General features: G+C 38.1%; 1 protein-coding gene across 2 annotated transcripts in view; it reads left to right on the top strand.

Annotated features, from left to right (window-relative positions):
* RPS6KA5 (ribosomal protein S6 kinase A5) overlaps positions 1-25,543 on the top strand; it is a 182,949-nt gene that overhangs the window by 60,606 nt on the left and 96,800 nt on the right. For both annotated transcript variants that reach the window (XM_081229462.1, XM_081229461.1), the window contains one exon: positions 18,936-19,154. In XM_081229462.1, the coding sequence (XP_081085588.1) occupies positions 18,998-19,154 (157 nt within the window). In that variant the 5' untranslated portion in view covers positions 18,936-18,997. The remainder of the gene's footprint in view (positions 1-18,935; positions 19,155-25,543) is intronic.

The raw sequence follows: 25,543 nt of genomic DNA, 5'->3' as shown, positions 1-25,543 counted from the left end.
CATGCTCATCATTTTTAATAATGAAAAATTCAAGACTCTTTGGAAACCTAATGACATGAATTTGGTTAAATGAACATGCATCTATATGTTCTATTATCTGTACAATAGGATTGAAATGATCTGTATTTACTAACATTTTTGAAAGATCTCCATAATGTAATAAATTTGAGAGAAGACTATAGAAGAGAATGTACAATATACCATTTCTATAGTATAAAAATTGTGTGAATAAATGTCTACATGTAAATATATAGAAAAATCTCTGATCTATGCACCAAAATGATAACAGTGTGGCTGTCCCTGGGTGGTGAGGTTAGATGATCTTGATATTCTGCTTTATACTTCCTTGTGCCTTCTCAATTTTTGCTATCACTGTTCTCGCTGCTCTGAAGTCAGGAACTCATGGGCATATGACTTGTGCAGGTGCCGAGATCCCTGCACTAGAAGAGCCTCACGTTTGGTTTAATGCTCTGCTTTCACTGTTCTGAAATTCTAAATAATTCATGAGCAAAGCACCCCACATTTTCATTTTGCACTGAGCCTGCCAATTATGTGGCCGGTCTTGTCAGCATATAAATTTGTCTAATCAGAATCCCAGAGAGAGCCAATAGAGTGGGGAGCAGTCCTATCCAAAGAGATAATAGCTGAGAATTTCCTAGGATTGATTAAGCATATAAATTTGCAGATCTAGGAAACAGAAAATCCCAAGCAGACAAGTATAAAGAAATTATTACCTAGATACATCAGAGAAACTGATGAAAATCAGAGACAGAGAAATACCCTAAAAACAACCAGAGAGAAAAGGCATATTTATAGAGGAATAATGAGTAGATTAACAAATGATTTTTCAACAGCAAGCATGAATGCCATAGAAGAGTGGAAGAATATCTACAAAATGCCCAGAAAAAATAACTGTCAATTTAGAATTGCAAACCCAGCAAAACTGTTTTCCAAAAGTGAGGGCAAAATAGACATTTTCAGACACACAAAAGCTAGTGTGTTTTCCACCAGTACATCCTCACTAAAAGAATTTCTAAAGGATATAATTTTAGGGAGAAGGAAAGTGATCTCAGGAGAGATTCTGGGATGAAAAAAGTGTTGGTGAATAAAGAAGATCTAAACAATATTGACTGTGTAAAACCATAGTTGAAATGTCTAATTTGTGGGGTTAAAAAAAGAAAATTGAAATATTGGACAAAAATAGCACATAATTTGGGAGTTGATAGGAATTTAGTGGTCTGAGGTAGTGTTCCTCAAATTTTAATATGCACGTGAATCTTGAAATGTGTAAAAGACCAAATTGATTGAAAAAAGAATAGAAAACCTGAATAGTCCTGTAATTCTTTTTTTTCTTTTTTAAATTAATTAATTTATTTTTGGCTGCATTGGGTCTTCGTTGCTGTGTGCTGCCTTTTCTCTGGTTGTGGCGAGCGGGTGTTACTCTTCATTGCACTGTGTGTGGGCTTCTCATTGCAGTGGCTTCTCTTGTTGTGGAGCATGGGCTCTAGACATGCGGGCTTCAGTAGTTGCAGCACACGGGCTCAGTACTTGTGGCTCACGGGCTCAGTAGTTGTGGCGCACGGGCTTAGTTGCTCCACGGCATGTGGGATCTTCCTGGACTAGGGCTCAAACCCATGTCCCCTGCACTGGCAGGCGGATTCTTAACCATTATGCCACCAGGGAAGCCCAGTCCTATAATTCTTAAAGAAATTGGTCAGTAAGTAAAAATCTTCCTGCTAGAAAAACACTTGGTACAGTTTAAAAAATGAGTTTTGCCAAACATTCAAGGCATAGGTAATTCTAATCTTCCACAAATTCTTTCAAAGGACAGAAAAAGTGGAATTATTTCTTCCAACTCATTGTATAAGGCTAGTATAACCTTGATTCCAAAAACACACAGAGTATGAGGAAGAAAAATTACAGGTCAGTTAAAAATTCTTCTAATTAAAGAACATTTTTAATTTAATATCAGATTTATAAGACAAACCTTGTATGTGTTTTCTTTCAACATATATAACACTTTGTCTCATTATTTACCTCAACTTTTTGAGTGGCTCTATCATAGGCAGATCTTTAAGATAATTCTGCAAAGGTGAGAAAAGAGTTTACCAGTAATGCTTTACTTGCATTTTCATTTCATGTTTCTTCCTGTAACTGGTCTCTTGTTAGCCATGGATACTGCTTTTCCTTTTCGTCAGCTGACAGTTTCTTGCTCTTATGAGAAGATGGAATAACTAAGAAGTGTCATTGTAGGTGTTTCTATATTTAAAATCACAGTTTTGATGACTAAATGGAGTAGGTGGAAACTTTTATTATGAACATAATAAAATCTCAATTTTTATTCAAAAATTTCACCACTAATCTTTCAGTTTCATTACCTTTTTAAGCTAATTTTTTCCAGAGCTACTTAGGATAATAGAAAAGCCTCATCAGATGTCTTTATGTGTCATGTCAGGCTTTCTTTGGAAGTGAAACTGAGAACTCTTCCGATGATTTAAGTTTTATGTATTTCGAACCAGAAAAAATGCTATTCATCCAATATCTTGAAGACTTTGTGGAATATTGGAAAATGAAAGATTTACTTTTTGATCTCATACTTAAATACATGTAATATTCATGAAAAAAAAACTCTCTTTTACTCAGAGTATTGATTTATATCTTTTCAGCTATCTTGTTTCTTTTGATCTATTGCTAATCTTGTTGATCAGTTTCCTGAGCTAGAAACTTGGAAATAATTTTTGATCCTTCTCTATTTTGACTTTTTTATTTCTTGTTTCTCACAAAATCCTATAATTTTTCTTTCAAAATGACCCTTGGATTTACCTTTTCTGTTCTTAGTGCCATGGCTCATATTACCTTATACATGGATTGTTGTTAAGGTTTTTAAAATTGGTCTTTCTGCAAGTTCTCTCTTCCATTTTATGCATTTTATACATATTCTGTTATAAATAATATGCAGCCTCATTAAAATTCAACATTATCATGCTATTCTCCTGTTTCAGGACTTATAGTGCTTTCTTCCTAGTTATTATTCAAGTCCAGATTCTTGCCTTACTTTCAGGCTTAGCTCTGTATTTTTTCTCCAGTTACCCCAATATTCCACCTACTTACTAGTCTGGTTGATTTTCTTTTACTCCCCTACAATAATGGGTACTTTCCCATCCTCTGAGTCCCTGCCTTATCTTGTTCCCCTACCTTAGTGCTCCTTCCCTTTTCCAGCTGTCCGAATCGTTCTGAATTGCTTCATTCTCTGAATTGTGGCACTGAAAGTCCTTGGTAGAGAAATGGCAGTGAGTGGTTCTCTGAATCTTCCTTCACATCTGCTATATTTTTCCTCTAGATTGTGAACTCTTAAGATCATCCTTATATACGTTTCCAACCCTGTTTCCCTCCTCCCTCCCCATAGCCCATAACAGTATGAAGTCTAATAATAGTCTAACAAGTAGGTAATTCATGCTTTTGTCTCTAGTGTTGTTCTTGAGGTTGATACTCCCAAATTCAGGAAGTATCTTTGGTTCATCTTTTAGAATTATTTTGTTTCATGATGAAATTTTGTTGTTTGTGGGAGTAATGATTCTTTCTAATTTCTCTCCTTTTCTGCTGCCTTCCTTTTAACGATTTTGCTTTCTTTGAGACATCTGTCTAAGTAGAGAAGAAAGTCTTTAAATGTACCCATTTTGTGCATTACTAGTAGTTCTGAGGCTTAATGAAGTGGAACATGTATTCTCTTTGAATTTTCTTTATTCATCATACTAGATCTGTACTTCAGAGATTTTTTGTCATTATGGCAAAAAAAGACAAATTTTGTCCTGTAACTGTAAAGGGTGCAGCTGAGTTGATTTTTCTCTTCTAATTTTGGTGCATTCATAGTTGTGAAGTACTTGGATATCAAGGATGACTTAGAAGACTCAGGTTTGAATCTTGACATTATCATTGCCTACTGGTGTTCCTTGGGTAAATCGCATGATCTCTGTGAGCCTAAGTGCCTATTGGCCTAAGTTAATAGTACCTATCTCACAATGTTGTGATAATATCACTGAGATAATCAATATGAATTGCCAATTGCTAAATAAACATCAGTTGCGGTTATTTATTCAACAGGGAACTCCACTTTAAAGCTTCACCCTAAATTAGAAAAACAAAATTATTTAGGACTTCTTCATAAGGATAGATTATTAGTTCTTTCATGTAGTCACTTTGTTAGCATATCTGGGAGAAATTTCAACTAAAGTTATATTTCTAATAATAAAAATGTAACAAATATTTCATAAGTGATGTTAGTTGAAATTTTATTAGCATTTCTAAAAAGTTGATTTGTGTATTACCTTCAAAATAACATGTCAAATGAAGACTGTTTCTTTCTTTGTTTTCTTCTGTTAACTACTCAAACATTTTAGGTTCTGAACAACCTTTTGTATGTTAGGTTAACAGTCTTATGCTAAAATATGCATAAAATGAGTAATAAAACATTTAGATTGCCTGACATATAGTAAATGCTATATAAATTTTACCTATTTATATATCTGAAAGGGAAAGAAGCCCACCTTCTAAAAGAGCTAGTATAATGCATTGCCAATGTCTCAGATTAGCTTGATACATAAGTGATAGTCATTTCTCAACAAATATTTTATTGTAAAGCCTAAAATATGTCCAGCAATAAATAGGGACATGCAACCACCAAAAGATCTTCTGGGTTTCAGGCTGTTCCTTCCTAACCTGTTCTCCATACTACAACCAGAGTGATCTTTCTTAAATATAAGTTTGATCATGTCACTTCTCTATTTAAAACCTTTCACTTCATTCCCATTGCTCTTGGGATTCATTCATTCCCATGTTTTATTAAGAGGCAAGTACTGTTTGGGTGCTGGGGAAAGAGTGGTGAGCATTTAAAAAAAGGATATATTACATACAAACTTGAAAATTGAATAATATGGCCTTCATTTAATGTTTATTTCTGGGTTTATGAAATCTTCAAATGAGTGCTGGCAGAGTAGAGAGATTCAAAAGGCCTTGCCTCCCATAATGTCTATTGAGCAGCAACCATTTGTGTTTTCCTCAGTCCCTGGTGCCCTCATAAGAAGGTTACTTTTTCTTTATCCTGTGGCTTTTTATTTTTTTGTTTTTATTTTTGGCTGGGGATCGGGGGGTGGTCATGTAATCAGCGGGAGATGCTGCAAGCTGTTCTGTGGAAATACTATCAAGTAGGAGAGATTATTGTTGGGTTGTTTACCCCAGCCTAAGTGCCATCCTTGAAATGTTAACTCTGATAGTTCTTTGCTCCTTGGTCCCAGACTCTGTGAAAATCAGCCCCAACAAGACAGCCTTTTAAAATATATACGTTATGTATTTTTTTACCGCAGACTTTTCAGAAACACATCTGATTTGTTAAATAAGACACGTTTCTTTTTCTGGGTAATTTGCCACGAGATGGTGCTAGGAATTGCGCTAGGCAACTTAAAGACACAGCTACTTTTTGGCATATGATCAAAGGGGAAAAAACTTTGGTTGAGGCATATAAAGACTGTTTTAAAAAGTATTATGGCTTAGTCATCGTTTGTCATTTAATTCGCTTAGGTGTTTGGAAGGTATCCCTATTAAAATAGTACTTTTAAAAGCCTGTATTCATTAAATTGTCAAAATTGTCATTCAAAAAAGTTTATAACTGTGCATCTGTGTGTACCCACTATACCTTCTGCTTCAGTGTAAGCCTACAGTGTTTAAGGAAATCTTAGAGGTCAAATGTTTGTGATGTTTTATACCACAATCAAAAGACGATTCCATTTGAACATGTTGGTTGACATTGTCTCCCTAGTATAAGTACAATTTGACTTATTCCTGATGCTGTTGTAGGTCACATTTGCTAGAAGCAGAGCCTGGGACAAGGATTTGGGCACACTTGATTTATTGCAGGAATGCTCTCAGGAGAGAGTAAGGGGAGTAGCAAGGACAGAGGAAGAGCCTAAGCAGCATGTGGTCTAAGCTGGGGTTTCAATTCAGCCTGAACCCTGGGAAGTTTTGGAGCAAGAGTGAGGAGGCAAGCCTTTTGTACTCAAATAGCTTGTTTGTTGAGATATAAACAGAATGATTATGAATGTGCTTCTTGGTCCTTATTTGCTTGTTTTCCTGTATTTTCCTTTTAGTAAGGCCCTCTGGTAATCACATTCCATGGGTAGTCAATTCAAGTCTAGACCTCACAGCGGGACATGATTTCCTTTGTGACTTTTTCTTCTTTCCTGATGGACCAGAATCTCTGGTTTTCAAGTCATCTGGGACCAGGGATAAGAAATGCCATATGGATTACGTGGGTCATCCATGTGGAGATAGTCAGGAGTCGGCCGCAGCCACATACATACATGCAGTTATTAGCTGGACTAATGCATGTACTGTCTTAGTGCTTGCTCCGAAATTAAAAAGTGCTGATCTAGAAGATATTATACAATTAGTCTTTAGTTATTCAAGCTAATACAGTATGCATAAATGGAATTCATAGATAATCATTCCTGTAATTATTTTTTATTTTCAACCTTCTCACATATTAAGTCCTTTTTTTAGACGCTAACACCATCCCTGAGAAAATGCACTGGTTTCGTGGTCCTAATTTCAACTGTGCAACTGTTTTTGACCATTCAAAGTAATTAAGAAAATGAGTCAAATGGCCCTGGTTAGTTTAAAAGCTTAAACTGGATTACATCTAGAATCCTGGCACTTTTATTAAGTCTCTTCCAGATCCTCGGTGCTATATATCTTCTAGAGAGGATATAACTGTTTATACCTAAAACAAATGGCCTACCTCAGTCTCTTTCATAAAAATTACCGCCTATGACTTCATGTGCTTTTACTGTGTCTCTTGTTTGCCTTTAGCATCTGTGTATCTAATCAAGCATGTTTTGGGTTCACAGCTTTTCCTTGTATGTTAGAAGAATAGTCTGTTTTAATCAGTCTACCTTTCTTAATCTTAGACATTTTGTTTTTATGATGTTACAAATCTTGGCAACAAGGGCTAACTTTAAAAATGGTTGTATTAAATGGCTCAAATTCTGTTTTTATTTTACTTTATTTATTTATTTTTTAAAAAATTTTAACATCTTTATTGGAGTATAATTGCTTTACAATGTTGTGTTAGTCGCTGCTGTGTAGCAAAGTGAATCAGCTATATGTATACATATATCCCCATATCTCCTCCCTCTTGCGTCTCCCTCCCACCCTCCCTATCCCACCCCTCTAGGTGGACACAAAGCACCGGGCTGATCTCCCTGTGCTATGTGGCTGCTTCCCACTAGCTATCTATTTTACATTTGGTAGTGTATATATGTCCATGCCACTCTCTCACTTTTTATTTTAAAAGTATGTTGAAATACTTAGTTTTATAGTTATGTGGGGTTTTTTAGTATTTGGAATTTAGTGTGCAATTAAGATATCTATTCTATAAAAGAATTTAGGAATCAGTGCTTCTGTTTGATAAATATGTAAAATCAAGTGCATTTTACTTTCAACGTTTAAAACTTGCCAACTTTCAAAAAGAGATTTAAGGGCATTTTCAAAGATAGAAAAAAAGATAAGGAATAAAAAACAAAGAGAAAACGAAAACAGATGAAAACAGAGCAAAAGCAAAGATAATAGGAAAGTGAAATAGATGTTTTAGACATCTGGGCTGACATAGTCACTGCAATTGAGTCCTGAATTTAACCCTGAGTTTACTAGGAGGTGGGTATAAAGGGAAAGTTCTTTGGCCTACATAATTTGTATTTTTTTTAAAAGGAAAGGCATATAAATTCATCTAGAGCAGTAGCTTTCAAGCTTTTTTGACTATTACCCATGGGACAAAATAGGTACATTTTTGTATTGCTTTTCAGTATGTGTATTTATGTATGTGTATAGACGTGCAGTCACATACACACACTTTTTTTCCACTAACATTTCTGTAGTGTTTGTTATCTGCCAGGCCCTCCTCTGGATCCTTATATTAATTTATTTAATCCCCAAACTGTATGATGTTAAGAACTATTACTGTCCCTAATGAGGAAATTAAAACACAGTTGTGTTTCCTGTTTTGCCCAGGGTTACAGTACAGTTACTAAATAGCATATCTAGGGTTCAAAGCCAGGCAGTCAGGCACCAGAGTCTATGTTCTTAGCCATTGTTCTGTACTGCCCTCTTCTTTTCCTCTCTCATGTGCTTAGACTTGTTTACATTCACATATACCTACACATGTGTGTGTGTATAGAGGGGAGACAAAAGTTTCATGAAACATGTTTAGTATATTCAGTTCTTTTTTAGTATTTTAGTTTCGAAATGCTGGTTGGACCCACTTAATTGATATTATCATCCACTAATGGGTCACAGCCCACGGTTTGAAAAAAAACTGGTCTAGAGAGACTTTTAGCAAGTGCTGAAGTTATCAAATGGCTCCTTTATTGTGGTCAGTAAATAAGATCATGAGACTAGCATCTTTGATAAAGGATATGAAGATATTATTTAAAAAACATAATTTTATTGTATATAGTCTCTTTAAAAAGTGGCACACAGAAGATTAAACCTCAATTCACTAAAGTGTGTGTCTGAGTAGAACTTATCTACTACTTTGGTCCAAGTGAGGTGATTTCTGTCCATCTATCTTAACAAAGGGTAGATTTTAGAGAATTACTGGGATGGATAGTAATGTTTCTTTTCAGCTCTGAGGTCTAATTTATCAGATATTTCAGATGAGTCTTTAGAAGTACCAAATTATGGTCAGTCAGGTTTCACCATTGAACCCCTTGAGTGTTTGCTTTTTGTGTACTGTTTGTGCTGTGGTAATACTGAAATGAAGCTGCTCTTCTGAGAACCCTTTCAGTGATGGTGGTTTTCCTGGGGCTTGACATATACTGCCCTAGCATTACTTACCATGTACGTTTGGCTGGCCTATTAACAAGGGTACCAATTTCCAAAGGGCAGGACAAGTGAAATGTAGAGTTCCAAGAGAGTATTTCTTGTTTGGTTCCATTTCTGACCCTGCTGACTTGGGATGAATGAAGTTCTACAGGGCAAGATGGAGGGGAAGGCAGGTGGATTGATTGTCAGTGTCCATGTCACATGTGGAAAGGTAAAAACCTTTCCTCAAGTTAAATTGTCTATGAGAGAGGGATGTGGCCAGGCACTGTAATCAGTTCTCATGTAGTTGTGGCAGGTTACAAAGCAGTGGCCAGAGACAGATGTCACCATGTTAAGATATTTTCCTTTTCTACAGTGGTGGCAGCTAAGTTTCCTGAACTCACTTTCACCAGGGAGTGTTGTCAGGAATCATATTTAATACCCAAATTAAAGGTGATTACTTCATGAAAGCCCATTGTTCCTTCTCCAAAGGGAAAGAGTGGGTGAGCTATATAGCTCTGTACTGAAGATTTGCAGTTAGTTTCTTTTCCTAAAGACCCACCTTCAACTTTAGATCAGAATTGTCAACTGAGAAGAGGGTATTTGGCTCTATGCTACAGAGCTCTTTCTTTGTTTGCTATCTTGTTTATTTTTTGATGCATTCAACATTATGAGTTTCTACAGTGTGCCAGCTCTAGAATTTGCTAATGATACAAAGCGAGTAAAACTGGACATAGTCCCTGGTTTTGTGGAATTTACAGTCCTGTGGAAGCTACACAATGAGGCAATCACACAAATAAATGAAAACTCATGTTTCTGACAATTTCTATGACAGGGTGTTATGAGAGTATAAAATTAGAGGAACTGTGCTAGTCTGAGAAGTCAGGAAAGGCTGTATGTCTGAAGGAGTGAGTAAATGAGATGGTGAGAAGGTGGAGAGAGGTAGGTAGAAGCCAGATAATTTAGGTTATATGAAGGATCCTCTTTATCTTAAGAGTAGTGGGAAATCAAGTATTTTGAGCAAGAAGGGTTGTATTTTTATCAACAATTTAGATGACAACACAAAAGGTATGTTTACCAGATTGAGAATGAAAGCAAGCTGAGGGGCAGAGCTAGTATGGTTGGTGGTCAAGTCACTCGTTAACAAGATTCTGATTTAACAAGTCAGACAGAGAAAGGGAAATATCATATGATATTGCTTATATGCAGAATCTAAAAAGAAATGTTACAGATGAACTTATTTACAAAACAGAAACAGACTCACAGACTTAGAACGTGAACTTATGGTTACCAGAGGAAGGGTTGGGAGAAGGGATAGTTAGGGAGTTTGGGATTAAGATGTACACACTGCTATACTTAAAATGGATAACCAACAAGGACCTACTGTATAGCACAGAGAACTCTGCTCAATATTATGTAACAACCTAAATGGGAAAAGAATTTGAAAAAGAATAGATACATGTATATGTATAACTGAATGACTTTGCTATACACCTGAAACTATTGTTAGTCAACTCTACCCCAATATAAAAGAAAAAGTTAAAGAAAAAGGATTCCCTTATTCTGGAAGGGTGACAGAGGGATGAATTCCAGCACCACTGAATATGATCCTTTAGTTAGTGGAGTCTCTCTCATATGACATGACTGGTACTTGTGGCTAAGCAGAAAAAGTTGGTTAAAGTGGAATATCATTTTAAAAGGATATATAAATATGTACTTTGGACATACTACTTTTCACTTAAAATATATAAATATATATTCACTTCGTGTAGGCACAAGACTCTTTGAGAGTAAGTTCTTAAATAATGGTTTGTTTTGCATAAACCACACTTGTAATGCATCATCTAAAATTAAGTTTCCAATTCTTTAAAGTGGAGTGAGAACCAGACACATTTGAAGTGATCTGGATACAGAATCCTTTTAGATTTTCACAATTCTTTCCCCTAGCCTTTTATAGTTGTTTCACCCACACCTAATTTTTCAGCAGTTCTGTTTTCTTAAGTGTCTTGCCTTTATGTAGTTCTTTCAAAGCTTTTAACCTCATTTTTCTCTTTTCTTTCACATTTACATTTCAGTGGCTTATGTAATATATAGTTAAATTATATAAGAATAACGTATACAAAAGGCACACACCAGTAAGGCAATGAGTATCAGTGACTGGTGTGAAGCAGACAGCTGAACGGCGTGGGGACAGCAGTGTACGTGTGAACTGGTTATAGGCATCAGTGTGCAGTGCAGCGTTTTACAACCGGAAGGGGAGTACCAGTTAGTGTTGGGAGTTGTCTAAGTGGAAGTCGCAAGAGAGTTTCTGCCATACTTTTCTTTAAAGCAGTAGTTTGAGTACAGTAGTTTATGCTACAAGGTTGGATTGAACACAAAGTGTGGCATGGCTGGTTGAGCAGAGTGTACAATGTATAGAGTTGTAAGCAGCATTAATAAAAGTTTTAGTGACAGAAAACAGCGATCTCACAGTGGTGGAGCATTTGGATCCCAATGGGAGCCGCGTGTCCTGGATAAGCGCTCTACTGAAGGAATTAATCCAGAGGCCTTCTAGTTCTTAACCCTTTTCTCCAGAATAATGCATGTAAACATAGACAGATATTCCTTGCTTTTAATCATATGGCATTGTAAATTGACCGCTTTTATAGACAGACCGTAAAAATACTTTTTTAACAAATTGATCTCATCATTTTCATGCCAAGATAAAGGCTCCTTCCTAAACTTTTTTTTAATGAATCCAGACTTTCCAACTAAAGTGAAAACAATCAGTTTAATTATGCTCAAAATAAGTTTAAGCAAGAAGGCTGCTTTTGGTTTAGCTTGAAACAGTAGTTGCTGTCGTGCAGTGGCTTATGATGTGAGAGGATGAATGTCGTCTTGTTTTAAAACCATCAAAGTCCATTTTGATTTTTCTGTTATGACAACACATGCTTAAAAACCTGATCCATAATGATCATTGTGGCCCATGGAATAAGAGTCACACCTGTGGGAAAGCAAACTGAGACCTAGTCCAAGGAACTAGACATTTCCCCTTGACACTGTGTTTAGTTCATTTTACATGATTTCCTTTATCATCAAGCCATTGAGACCATTGGCAACATTGTGCTGTGTCAGGTAGACTAGGATTCTAAATCCACATTTCAGGTTAAACAGAAATGACCTCTGTAAGGTATCTGTAGTTTGCCCCCCAACCTATGGAATTCTTCCTCCAGCTTTGGAAAAGCTTACATGGTTGTCTGGATCCAGTCCTCTCTTTGAAACGGCTGCTGTAACCTGCGGCTGTAAGAGCACACAGGTTATCGGTAACATCCAGAACAGTGTCTGCTGGGCCTTGAATTGAACCATTTACCTCATTCGTATGGTCGTAGGTGTCTGTCAAGTTAAGTCAGGAATTAATCCTTCTTGTCATTTATTTTTAGACTTTACTTTCCCTCAATCTAATAAGTAGAACTTCTACCTCAAGTCCCATCAAGCGCTGCTAGCCTCGTCCTCTGGGAAACCAGTGAACTCCATGCCCTCTTCTGCTCACATTTCTTGACAGAGTATCTTGGAAAGGCCCTGGCTCTGGAGAAATTGATAAGATCAGAGCAGTACACAAAGCTTCTGTGAAGATTGCTGGGAGTGCGTCTGAAGCCATTGCATGTTGATGCTGAAATTAGAGTTATGCTGAAGCCTGAAGCTTAGTCTCTTTACCTAAGCAGCAAATCCCAGCTGTGTTGCTAAACATCCATTTTAGGGGCTCCATCTGAGCAGGAAGTACTATTGTTTACCTTTTTCGGCCAAAAGAGTTTCCACCATTGGTAGCTTTTGTAGTTTCCAAAAGATGCTTTCAAAATAGGAATTCTTTGACAACATCAGCACACAGTGAACGAAAGCCAGGAGTTGGCTTCACAACAAGGTAGTCATTCATCTCATTACAGACCAAAAGGAAATAATATTGCCACCAAGTTCAGTTGCAGTGGCCCCTCTTAAAATATTGGAAAACACGTAGGCGGTTCTGGACTGGATGGCACTCTTCAACAGAAGGACTCCTTCACTTTCTCCCTCTGGACTAATCTGCAAACCAGCTCAATCAGAGAAAGGTGGCTTCTTCAGGGTCTCTCCAGCAGTGATGTGTTTTCTTCCCCTTTTGCAATGTGATAAGCAGCCTTATGGGTGCTTCAAAAAACGCTCTTTGGAGGCCAACTCTGTTCATTAAGCAGCCTACTTGTAAGTAAGATCCTGTTTATCTGAAATATCTGTTGCTTGGAACATTGTGAGGCACTCCTTGAAGTTTATTGTCGTAAGCAACTGTTGGCATGTACCATGTGATAGAAGTACCATAGCTTTAGTTAATCATGGAAATTATAAAAGTAAAATCAAAAGATTTGTTAGCTTCATCATACTTTTTCCCCCAACATTTTACTGATAGATAAAAATAATGGTAAAGGCAGGCTATGTAGTCTTTAGCTCATATTATTGGAAAACTTCTGGATATCACTACATGGCAGGAGGATGACTGTTTATTATTTGACCGTACAGTGTATAACGTGACATTAAGGATGATTTTATATTATTTGCCCACATACATTAGCGTCCTTTGCTGCCTCACATTTATTTGGAGTGATATAGTACGTTTTGAAGGTACTAGGAAAGAAATCAAAGAAAAAGTATTTACAAACTCACGGAACACATATAGGGCACCTCCTAGTGGTACAAAGTCTTAAAGTCATTTACTTTTAGATTGGTTTAGGGAATAAGAACCTTTTGCTTGAGGATCATACACCATGATCAAGTGGGGTTTATTCCAGGAATGCAAGGATTCTTCAATATACGCAAATCAATCAACGTGATACACCATATTAAGAAATTGAAGGAGAAAAACCATATGATCATCTCAATAGATGCAGAGAAAGCTTTCGACAAAATTCAACACCCATTTATGATAAAAACCCTGCAGAAAGTAGGCATAGAGGGAACTTTCCTCAACATCATAAAGGCCATATATGACAAACCCACAGCCAGCATCGTCCTCAATGGTGAAAAACTGAAACCATTTCCACTAAGATCAGGAACAAGACAAGGTTGCCCACTCTCACCACTCTTATTCAACATAGTTTTGGAAGTTTTAGCCACAGCAATCAGAGAAGAAAAGGAAATAAAAGGAATCCAAATCGGAAAAGAAGAAGTAAAGCTGTCACTGTTTGCAGATGACATGATACTATACATAGAGAATCCTAAAGATGCTACCAGAAAACTACTAGAGTTAATCAATGAATTTGGTAAAGTTGCAGGATACAAAATTAATGCACAGAAATCTCTGGCATTCCTATATACTAATGATGAAAAATCTGAAAGTGAAATCAAGGAAACACTCCCATTTACCATCGCAACAAAAAGAATAAAATATCTAGGAATAAACCTACCTAAGGAGACAAAAGACCTGTATGCAGAAAATTATAAGACACTGATGAAAGAAATTAAAGATGATACAAATAGATGGAGAGATGTACCATGTTCTTGGATTGGAAGAATCAACATTGTGAAAATGACTCTACTACCCAAAGCAATCTCCAGATTCAATGCAATCCCTATCAAACTACCACTGACATTTTTCACAGAACTAGAACAAAAAATTTCACAGTTTGTATGGAAACACAAAAGACCCCGAATAGCCAAAGCAATCTTGAGAACGACAAATGGAGCTGGAGGAATCAGGCTCCCTGACTTCAGACTATACTACAAAGCTACAGTAATCAAGACAGTATGGTACTGGCACAAAAACAGAAAGATAGATCAATGGAACAGGATAGAAAGCCCAGAGTTAAACCCACGGACATATGGTCACCTTATCTTTGATAAAGGAGGCAGGAATGTACAGTGGAGAAAGGACAGTCTCTTCAGTAAGTGGTGCTGGGAAAACTGGATAGGGACATGTAAAAGTATGAGATTAGATCACTCCCTAACACCATACACAAAAATAAGCTCAAAATGGATTAAAGACCTAAATGTAAGGCCAGACACTATCAAACTCTTAGAGGAAAACATGGGCAGAACACTCTATGACATAAATCACAGCAAGATCCTTTTTGACCCACCTCCTAGAGAAATGGAAATAAAGACAAAAATAAACACATGGGACCTAATGAAACTTCAAAGCTTTTGCACAGCAAAGGAAACCATAAACAAGACCAAAAGACAACCCTCACAATGGGAGAAAATATTTGCAAATGAAGCAACTGACAAAGGATTAATCTCCAAAATTTATAAGCAGCTCATGCAGCTCAATAACAAAAAAACAAACAACCCAATCCAAAAATGGGCAGAAGACCTAAATAGACATTTCTCCACAGAAGATATACAGAGTGCCAACAAACACATGAAAGGATGCTCAACATCTTTACTCATTAGAGAAATGCAAATCAAAACTACAATGAGATATCATCTCACACCAGTCAGAATGGCCATCATCAAAAAATCTAGAAACAATAAATGCTGGAGAGGGTGTAGAAAAAAGGGAACCCTCTTGCACTGCTGGTGGGAATGTGAATTGGTACAGCCGCTATGGAGAACGGTATGGAGGTTCCTTAAAAAACTACGAATATAACTACCATATGACCCAGCAATCCCACTACTGGGCATATACCCTGAGAAAACCATAATTCAAAAAGAGACATGTACCAAAATGTTCATAGCAGCCCTATTTACAATAACCCGGAGATGGAAACAACCTAAGTGTCCATCATCGGATGAATGGGTAAAGAAGATGTGGCACATATATACAATGGAATATTACTCAGCCATAAAAAGAAATGAAATTGAGCTATTTGTAATGAGGTGGATAGACCTAGAGTCTGTCATACAGAGTGAAGTAAGTCAGAAAGAGAAAGACAAATACTGTATGCTGACACATATATATGGAATTTAAGAAAAAAAAATGTCATGAAGAACATAGGGGTAAGACAGGAATAAAGACACAGACCTACTAGAGAATGGACTTGAGGATATGGGGAGGGGGAAGGGTAAGCTGTGACAAAGTGAAAGAGCGGCATGGACATATATACACTACCAAACGTAAGGTAGATAGCTAGTGGGAAGCAGCCGCATAGCACAGGGAGATCAGCTCGGTGCTTTGTGACCGCCTGGAGGGGTGGGATAGGGAGGGTGGGAGGGAGACGCAAAAGGGAGGGGATATGGAAACATGTATATGTATAACTGATTAAATTTGTTATAAGGCAAAAAGTTTAAAAAAAAGAACCTTTTGCTTGGATGAGATGGCATAATAGTATTTTTAAATATTTTTAAAATGATCTTAGAAAAGAAGAGTAATATTATTTTTTGTAAGTCCAGAAGGTCTAGAAGGGCTAACGGATGAACATTGTAGAAAGGCCTGTTTCCACTCAAGGTAAGGCAAAATTTTTGAATATTTAGATTGCCCCATCAATAAAATGGGCGACTTTATGAAACCTCCTCTACTTGGAAGTAGTCGTACTGTGTCTATTGGACCATGAGAACACCTAACCTGTATTGTGACTTCTTTTTAATGTCTGGTTCCTAATTTCTTTGCCTATGAGGTCATTCACTTTAGGAAGGCAGCTAGCTGGAGTACTACTCAGAGTGTGGGCTCAGGAGTCAGGCCACATGGGCAAGTGTGACCTTGGGCAAGGGACCCAGCTCCTTTATGCTCCAGTTCCTTCATCTGTAAAGTGGAGGTCATCCTCCTCACCTCCTCGTAGGGATGTGAGAAGAATCATATGAAGTAATCCAACTCTAAAGTGCCTGACCGGTACTCAGCTGTTAGATGCTAACACCCTGTGGTCCATCTGCCACACTGGTCAGCACCTGGACTGAAAGACACACGTGAGCACTGGGAAGAAGCTCATAGCCATCTTTCCGTGATGTTGTGGAAAGATTTTCTTTGTTGGAGAAGATAGATGGATAACATAATTTCTAAGGACCACAGCACTCTGGAGATAGGAATCTCAGAACAGGAATCTAGAGCAGGTGCCGTGTGTGTAGGGGACACAAAAGCCCCGTACTTATAGAGGACTTGAATTTCTTCTGGGTTTATATAGTGCCTTACTCCATGGAAGGTATAGTACTCTTCTTTAGAATATTCTCTAGCTTCATTTCACTGCTTTTGAATAGATTAACTTTTTTCATCTGTATACTTTAGGTTAATTTGTTAGGTTCTAAAAGTTGTCATTTTCTTTTTTGGTTCACTTCTGCCTTATTAAACTCTCAATCTCTAATTGTTTTATTTACAACGAGATAAGACACAAACCTTTTATGAACTTTTTCTGTATCCCAGAATGTGTTCAGCATGTTTATGGTGTTGGTTTTATTAAAATCCAGAACATCTGATTTCTAGTACTGAGGAAGAATCTCTCTTATGTAAAGAAAAACTTCATTCATGGTTAAGCGTGTGGTCCCTGGAATCACACTGCTTTCATCTGAAGCAGCTCTGCCACTTTTTACCCAAGTCTTCTGGCCACTTCCTTAAGTATTCTGAATCTGTTTCCTCATCTGCAGAATGGAATTACTCAAAGTACCAACTTCACGGGCTGTTCTGAGGAGCGAGGGAATCACTGTGTGGAATATATTTAGCACGGAGACTGCATCGCCAAGTCCTTGAGGAACGTTGTTTCTCTCCCTCCTCAGGAGCACCACCGCCGTTCTTTGTCCGTTGTGCATCTTGGGTCGGCACTCATGTACTTCCTGAAGTACTAAACCAAATAACAGCCAAGACACAAGAGCCCTTCCCTTAGAGCTCTCTTGGTCTAGTGGCTGGATTAGAATAGGATTTTGTGCTAAATACTGTCGAGGTGTGGGCAGGGTCTACGGAAGCACCAGTCTGGGTCAGCACTCAGACCAACTCCAGAATGGTCTGATGAATGCACTTAACTTCAAAAGTGGGACTGGGCTCCACCATCCCAGGAGGCGTTGGCATTTTGAGGAGAGAAGAGCCTCTATGCCTCGTAGGGATGAATTGGGGGCCCAGCCCTCCCCTCTCAGCGTTGTTGCCTGCCTTCCCCTTCCTCCTTCAGCCCACTTCTTCGTGCCCTCTCCCCACTTCCCTAGGGAAATAAACGCGGATACCTGCTCTGGGCACAGTATCCATATGGCCCCGATGCCTCACCTAGGGGGGTGGCAGTACACACAGGATTTGCCCAACTGAGCCCTCACTTAGGGAGAATGTGGCGAGGTTGACCCACTAACCTGTGAATTACTGCCCAGAGGTGTAAAGGGGCTTCTGTTGGTACTGCTTGCAACTTAGGGTCTTTTAATGTCTTTCACATCTGAAGATCTCTTTTGTTTATATAATGTCAGCTTATGTTGCTTTAGACTTTTTAAATAAGTATAGAGGAGTACTTGAGGTACTTAATTTATACGTGTGTATGAGATTTTTTGTTTTTTGAGATTCTTAAGAACTATTTTCATTTGTTTACAACAGCAGCAAAACCTAGAGGTCTGAAATGTCCTAATTGCTCCAGAATTGGATTGTGGTTAATTGACCATAATAGCGGCTAGTTTCCTACAGCTAAAGATACGGAGGAGAGAATAACAGTAAAAGAGTGAACGCATAACTTTGTCATCAGTGATTAGATACGTAAATATTGAGGCCTAGACCTAGAAATATGTCTGACATAAAATTGAAGAAATACCTCAAAGAACTATTGGAAACAGCACTAAGGATACGTTTTCATTCAAAGAGTGTTCTTTCAGGGCTTCCCCGGTGGTGCAGTGGTTGGGAGTCTGCCTGCCGATGCAGGGGACACGGGTTCGGGCCCTGGTCTGGGAGGATTCCCACATGCCGCGGAGCGACTGGGCCTGTGAGCCACAATTGCTGAGCCTGAGCGTCTGGAGCCTGTGCTCCGCAACGGGAGAGGCCGCGATAGTGAGAGGCCTGCGCACCGCGATGAAGAGTGACCCCCACTTGCTACAACTAGAGAAAGCCCTCGCACAGAAACGAAGACCCAACACAACCATAAATAAATTTAAAAATCAAAGAGTGGTGTTCTGTGCGTTGTAACTTTCAACTTGCACTAAATGACCACGCTGCCTGTGTAGCCTTTTAACTCTTTCTTTTTTCTTTTCCTTTTCAGCTTATGGAAAAGTGTTTCTAGTTCGTAAAATAAGTGGTCATGACGCTGGAAAGCTGTATGCCATGAAAGTTTTGAAAAAGGCAACAATAGTTCAAAAGGCCAAAACCACCGAGCACACGAGGACAGAACGGCAGGTCCTAGAGCACATCAGGCAGTCGCCGTTTTTGGTGACCTTGCACTACGCTTTCCAGACGGAAACCAAGCTTCATCTCATTTTAGGTAAGTGTCAGTTGTCATCAGACTTTTGACGTTTTACGAAAACTTGGGTCTCGTGCTGTAATGCGCTCAAAAGGAAGCATACTTCAGACTTAGAAGCAATGAAACCTTTTGCCTTTCATTCCTCTCTCACTGGTGCCATTTCCTTGAACATCATGAATTGCTCTGGATTTGGGACCTCCCGTCCGGAAGGAATTTGTGTCCTTCTCTTCCACGCTCCTTTATTCATCTTAAAACACTTGAGTCATTTGGGTGGCTGCTTCCCTGGGTGGGGTCTTCCATTCAGATGTGCTGAGCTGAGTGGGAAAGTGGGCCACAATTCTTAGGAACGTACAAGTTTGGGCCAACAAGGGATATTTATGGAAATCAGTAATTAGGAAAAAAGAAAAAAGAAAAGATTTCCATTCTTAGAGATGCTTTGTTTTTCTGGTGATAAACCTGCTTTTCATGGAGATACCCACTAATCAGTCAACTCTTTGCTTACTCCCATTTCTACCTACAGACACTTTCTGAATCCTTTCCTTTCCCAGAGTTGGACCATTGTATATGGACTTTGGAAATGTCCTCTGTGCATATTGCCAGATTTCTTTGCAGAAAAGTTGTACCGTTTTCTCTTCCTACATGGCAGTACTTAGAGTATTATACTCTTCCATCATAGACTATTTCTTCTGTTATAGTTTTAGTCCCATTCTTTTGAGAATTTGTACTTATGTATTATAATCCCGTTATTGATCTCTTCTGTGGATTAGATGGGGTAGAATTTCACAGAGTCCTCTGTAAGCATTAGCCATTTCTTGAGTGCCTTCAGTGTGCCAGCACCACACTAGGTGTGACCCACAGTATCACTGACCCCTACAACACTGCTAAAGTCCTCTCATTAGAGACGTTGAAGGTTCTGGAAGGTGCATTTTCTGCAGTCACGTATCTTGTATAAGCTTGAGAATAAAGATTGGAACTCAGATCTGACTCATTTCAAAGTCTGCCCAACAGTGCTCCTGTTTTCTTTGATTACTAGTGGTATTTGGCAACTTCATCGAATGCTCTCATTTTGAAAATTATACTTTTATTAGTGATGCCTAAACTTCCATTCACTTTTTGAGTCATGAAGTTACACTTCAGGCCTACCTTGCAGTGCTTACCGTCAACTAACCATCCCAAATCTTTCATACACATAGGCCACAGTCTCTCCCGTCCTGTTAGAGTCTCCACTAATGTTATCATCTGCCTCTTGTTTCAGGCCTTCATTCTGCCCCCGTGTGTATGTGCTCAGCTATGTTATTTACTGATTTTTAAATATAATTCCTTCTGTATTTTTACCCAGTAGGTTGTAGGGGACATAAGATTGTAGTAGCCAGAAGTAGTAAGAACCCAAACTCCTGGCCTCTGCATCACCACACCACAGCTTCTCTCTCTTCTATCTTTTCTCTGTTTTCTGACCATAACTGGACTCAATCTTTTAAAAATTGTTTATTGTAGTAGTATAGTTTATAAATAATATTGGGTTGGCCAAAAGGTTCAGTGAATACGTTGTTCATTAAAGTTCTTGGTGAAAATAAAAAAATGTGTCTTTCATTTTTACTTAAAAACTGAAGGAACCTTTTGGCCAGCCTGATATTTTTAGCTTAAAAGTAGATGAGTGGGGCCTCCCTGGTGGCGCAGTGGTTGAGAGTCCTCCTGCCGATGCAGGGGATACGGGTTCGTGCCCCGGTCCGGGAGGATCCCATATGCCGCGGAGCGGCTGGGCCCGTGAGCCATGGCCGCTGAGCCTGCACGTCCGGAGCCTGTGCTCCGCAACGGGAGAGGCCACAACAGTGAGAGGCCCGCATACCGCAAAAAAAAAAAAAGTAGATGAGTGAAATATGTTGGATCTGATTAAAAGACAAATAGTCCTTGATAATGTTGCTTTTTTTGTTGTTGGCTCTTCATTACTTTTGCTCTTTGTCAGTGGCCCACAAATAAATAAATACAAACCAAGATAAGAAAACCCATCTCTTGTGCCAGCTCACGAGTAGAATGTAGACAGTGAACTCGTTCCGTTGTCTGGCAGTGCATTTAGGAAGCATGCCTTCTACCTCCTCTCCACGTGGATATGTTTACTGTCATTCTCTTTGTGCATGTCTGTAGTTGTTATTTGACTTTTTTTTTTTTTTTTTTTTGGGCCATACCGCATGGCATGTGGAATCTTGGTTCCCTGACCAGGGATTGAACCCGTGCTCCCTGTGGTGGAAGCATGGAGTCTTAACTACCACTGGACCGCCAGGGAAGTCCCTATTTGACTTTAAAGACAAAACTTTTCAGAAATCTTGAACAGGACATCATTATAAACTGTTTTTATTGTTCCATTATTTGTTTGCAGTGCTTAGAACTCATCATGCTAGGTCAGTTCTCCAAGTACTGTCTAAGTCTGCTAGGGCTGCCATAACAAAATATCACAGACTGGGTGGCTTAAACAACAGACACTTCTTTTTTCTCAGTTCTGGCACCTGAAAGTCCAAAATCAAGGTGCCAGCAGGGTTGGTTTCCTCTGAGGGCCATAAGGAAAAGGTCTGTCCCAGGCCTCTCTCCTCTGCTTGCAGAGGGCCCCCCACTTGCTGCCTTTTCACATGGTCCTCCCTTTGTACATGCACACCCCTGGTGTCCCTTTTTGTGTGCAAATTTTCTCTTCTTTTAAGGACAGGAATCAGATTGGATTAGAGCCTCCCCTAATGGCCTCATTTTAATAATTATCTCTTCAAAGGCCTTGACTCCAAATACAGTCACATTCTGAGGTGTTGGGGGTTAAGATTTCAATATATGAATTTGGGGGAGACAGTTTCAGCCCATAACTGTCTTTAAAGGCTTATTGATTAACTTTATCTAGTTTTGGGGTACTGTCAGGGGTTAATAGCAAGAATTTACAAGTCAAGCTTTTCAGGGATCCAGCTGACTTTCTGCTCTGATGAATAAGTAAACACTACAGACCTTTTTAAAAAGATAATATTTTTAACAACTGCCTTATTACTACAAAAGCATATATATGCATCTAGAAGCTATAGGAAAACAAAAATAAGAAGAGAAAACATATATTTTCACTACCCAGAGTTTACCTCATTATACATATATTTCTCTGTTATTACATAGTAGATCCTTCTAGATCATTTTGTCTGTGTGTCTGCATGCATGTATGTTTTATCAAAGTGAAATTGTCCTGTACATAGGATTTGTAACACACTTTTTTTTTGAATTTTATTTGATTTATCTTTTTATACAGCAGGTCCTTATTAGTCATCAATTTTATACACATCAGTGTATACATGTCAATCCCAATCGCCCAATTCATCACACCACCACCTGCACCCCCCGCCACTTTCCCCCCTTGGTGTCCATACGTTTATTCTCTACATCTGTGTCTCTATTTCTGCCCTGCAAACTGGTTCATCTGTGCCATTTTTCAAGGTTCCACATATATGTGTTAATATACGATATTTGTTTTTCTATTTCTGACTTACTTCACTCTGTATGATAGTCTCTAGATTCATCCACGTCTCTACAAATGACCCAATTTCGTTCCTTTTTATGGCTGAGTAATATTCCATTGTATATATGTACCACATCTACTTTATCCATTCGTCTGTCGATGCACATTTAGGTTGCTTCTGTGACCTGGCTATTGTAAATAGTGCAGCAATGAACATTGGGGTGCATGTGTCTTTCTGAATTATGGTTTTCTCTGGCTATATGCCCAGTAGTGGGATTGCTGAGTCAATATGGTAATTCTATTTTTAGTTTTTTAAGGAACCTTCATACTGTTCTCTGTAGTGGCTGTTATCAATTTACATTCCCACCAACAGTGCAAGAGTGTTCCCTTTTCTCCACACCCTCTCCAGCATTTGTTGTTTGTAGATTTTCTGATGATGCCCATTCTAACTGGTGTGAGGTGATACCTCATTGTAGTTTTGATTTGCATTTGTCTAATAAGTAGTGATGTTGAGCAGCTTTTCATGTGCTTCTTGGACATCTGTATGTCCTCTTTGGAGACATGTCTATTTAGGTCTTCTGCCCATTTTTGGATTGGGTTGTTTGTTTTATTAATATTGAGCTGCATGAGCTGTTTATATATTTTAGAGATTAATCCTTTGTCTGTTGATTCATTTGCAAATATTTTTTCCCATTCTGAGAGTTGTCTTTTCATCTTGTTCGTAGTTTCCTTTGCTTTGCAAAAGCTTTTAAGTTTCATTAGATCCCATTTGTTTATTTTTGTTTTTATTTCCATTACTCTAGGAGGTGGATCAAAAAAGATCTTGCTGTGATTTATGTCAAAGAGTGTTCTTCCTATGTTTTCCTCTAAGAGTTTTATAGTGTCTGGTCTTACATTTAGGTCTCTAATCCATTTTGAGTTTATTTTTGTGTATGGTGTTAGGGAGTGTTCTAATTTCATTCTTTTACATGTAGCTGTCCAGTTTTCCCAGCACCACTTATTGAAGAGACTGTCTTTTCTCCATTGTATATCCTTGCCTCCTTTGTCATAGATTAGTTGACCATAGGTGTGTGGGTTTATCTCTGGGCTTTCTATCCTGTTCCATCGATCTATATTTCTATTTTTGTGCCAGTACCATATTGTCTTGATTACTGTAGCTTTGTAGTATAGTCTGAAGTCAGGGAGTCTGATTCTTCCAGCTCCGTTTTTTTTCCCTCAGAACTGCTTTGGCTACTAGGGGTCTTTTGTGTCTCCATACAAATTTTAAGATTTTTTGTTCTAGTTCTGTAAAAAATGCCATTGGTAATTTGATATGGATTGCATTGAATCTGTAGATTGCTTTGGGTAGTAGAGTCATTTTCACAGTATTGATTCTTCCAATCCAAGAACATGGTATATCTCTCCATCTGTTGGTATCATCTTTAATTTCTTTCAACAGTGTCTTACAGTTTTCTGCATACAGGTCTTTTCTCTCCCTAGGTAGGTTTATTCTTAGGTATTTTATTCTTTTTTGTTGCAGTGGTAAATGGGAGTGTTTCCTTAATTTCTCTTTCAGATTTTTCATCATTAGTGTATAGGAATGCAAGATATTTCTGTGCATTAATTTTATATCCTGCAACTTTACCAAATTCATTGATTAGCTCTAGTAGTTTTCTGGTGGCATCTTTAGGATTCTCTATGTATAGTATCATGTCATCTGAAAACAGTGACAGTTTTACTTCTTCTTTTCCAATTTGTATTCCTTTCATTTCTTTTTCTTCTCTGATTGCTGTGGCTAGGACTTCCAAAACTATGTTGAATAATAGTGGCAAGAGTGGGCATCCTTGTCTTGTCCCCGATCTTAGAGGAAATGCTTTCAGTTTTTCACCATTGAGAATGATGTTTGCTGTGGGTTTGTCATATATGGCCTTTATTATGTTGAGGTAAGTTCCCTCTATGCCCACTTTCTGGTGAGTTTTTATCATAAATAGGTGTTGAATTTTGTCAAAAGCTTTTTCTGCATCTTTTTCTGCATCTAAAACCACATGATCATATGGTTTTTATTCTTCAGTTTGTTAATATGGTGTGTCACATTGATTGATTTGTGTATATTGAAGAATCACTGTATCCCTGGGATAAATCCCACTTGATCATAGTGTATCATCCTTCTAATGTGTTGTTGGCTTCTATTTGCTAGTATTTTGTTGAGGATTTTTGCATCTATATTCATCAGTGATATTGGTCTGTAATTTTCTTTTTTTGTAGTATCTTTGGTTTTGGTATCAGGGTCATGGTGACCTCATAGAATGAGTATGGGGTTGTTCCGTCCTCTGCAATTTTTTGGAAGAGTTTGAGAAGGATGGGTGTTAGCTCTTATCTGAATGTTTGATAGAATTCACCTGTGAAGCCGTCTGGTCCTGGACTTTAGTTTGTTGGAAGATTTTTAATCACAGTTTCAATCATTACTTGTGATTGGTCTGTTCATATTTTCTGTTTCTTCCTGGTTCAGTCTTGGAAGGTTATACCTTTCTAAGAATTTGTCCATTTCTTCCAGGTTGTCCATTTTATTGGCATAGAGTTGCTTGTAGTAGTCTCTTAGGATGCTTTGTATTTCTGCAGTGTCTGTTGTTACTTCTCCTTTTTCATTTCTAATTTTATTGATTTGAGTCTTCTCCCTCTTTTTCTTGATGAATCTGGCTAATGGTTTATCAATTTTGTTTATCTTCTCAAAGAACCAGCTTTTAGTTTATTGATCTTTGCTGTTGTTTTCTTTGTTTCTATTTCATTTGTTTCTGCTCTGATCTTTATGATTTCTTTCCTTCTGCTAACTTTGGGTTTTGTTTGCTCTTTCTCTAGTTTCTTTAGGTGTAAGGTTAGAGCATTTATTTGAGATTTTTCTTGTTTCTTGAGGTAGGCTTTTATAGCTGTAAACTTCCCTCTTAGAACTGCTTTTGCT

The sequence above is a fragment of the Mesoplodon bidens genome, assembly GCF_964165515.1.
Source record: "Mesoplodon bidens genome assembly, chromosome: 3".
Classification (NCBI taxonomy): Eukaryota; Metazoa; Chordata; class Mammalia; order Artiodactyla; family Ziphiidae; genus Mesoplodon; species Mesoplodon bidens.
The sequence above is the reverse complement of the archived record's forward strand: the minus strand, read 5'-3'. Positions and strand labels throughout refer to the sequence as shown.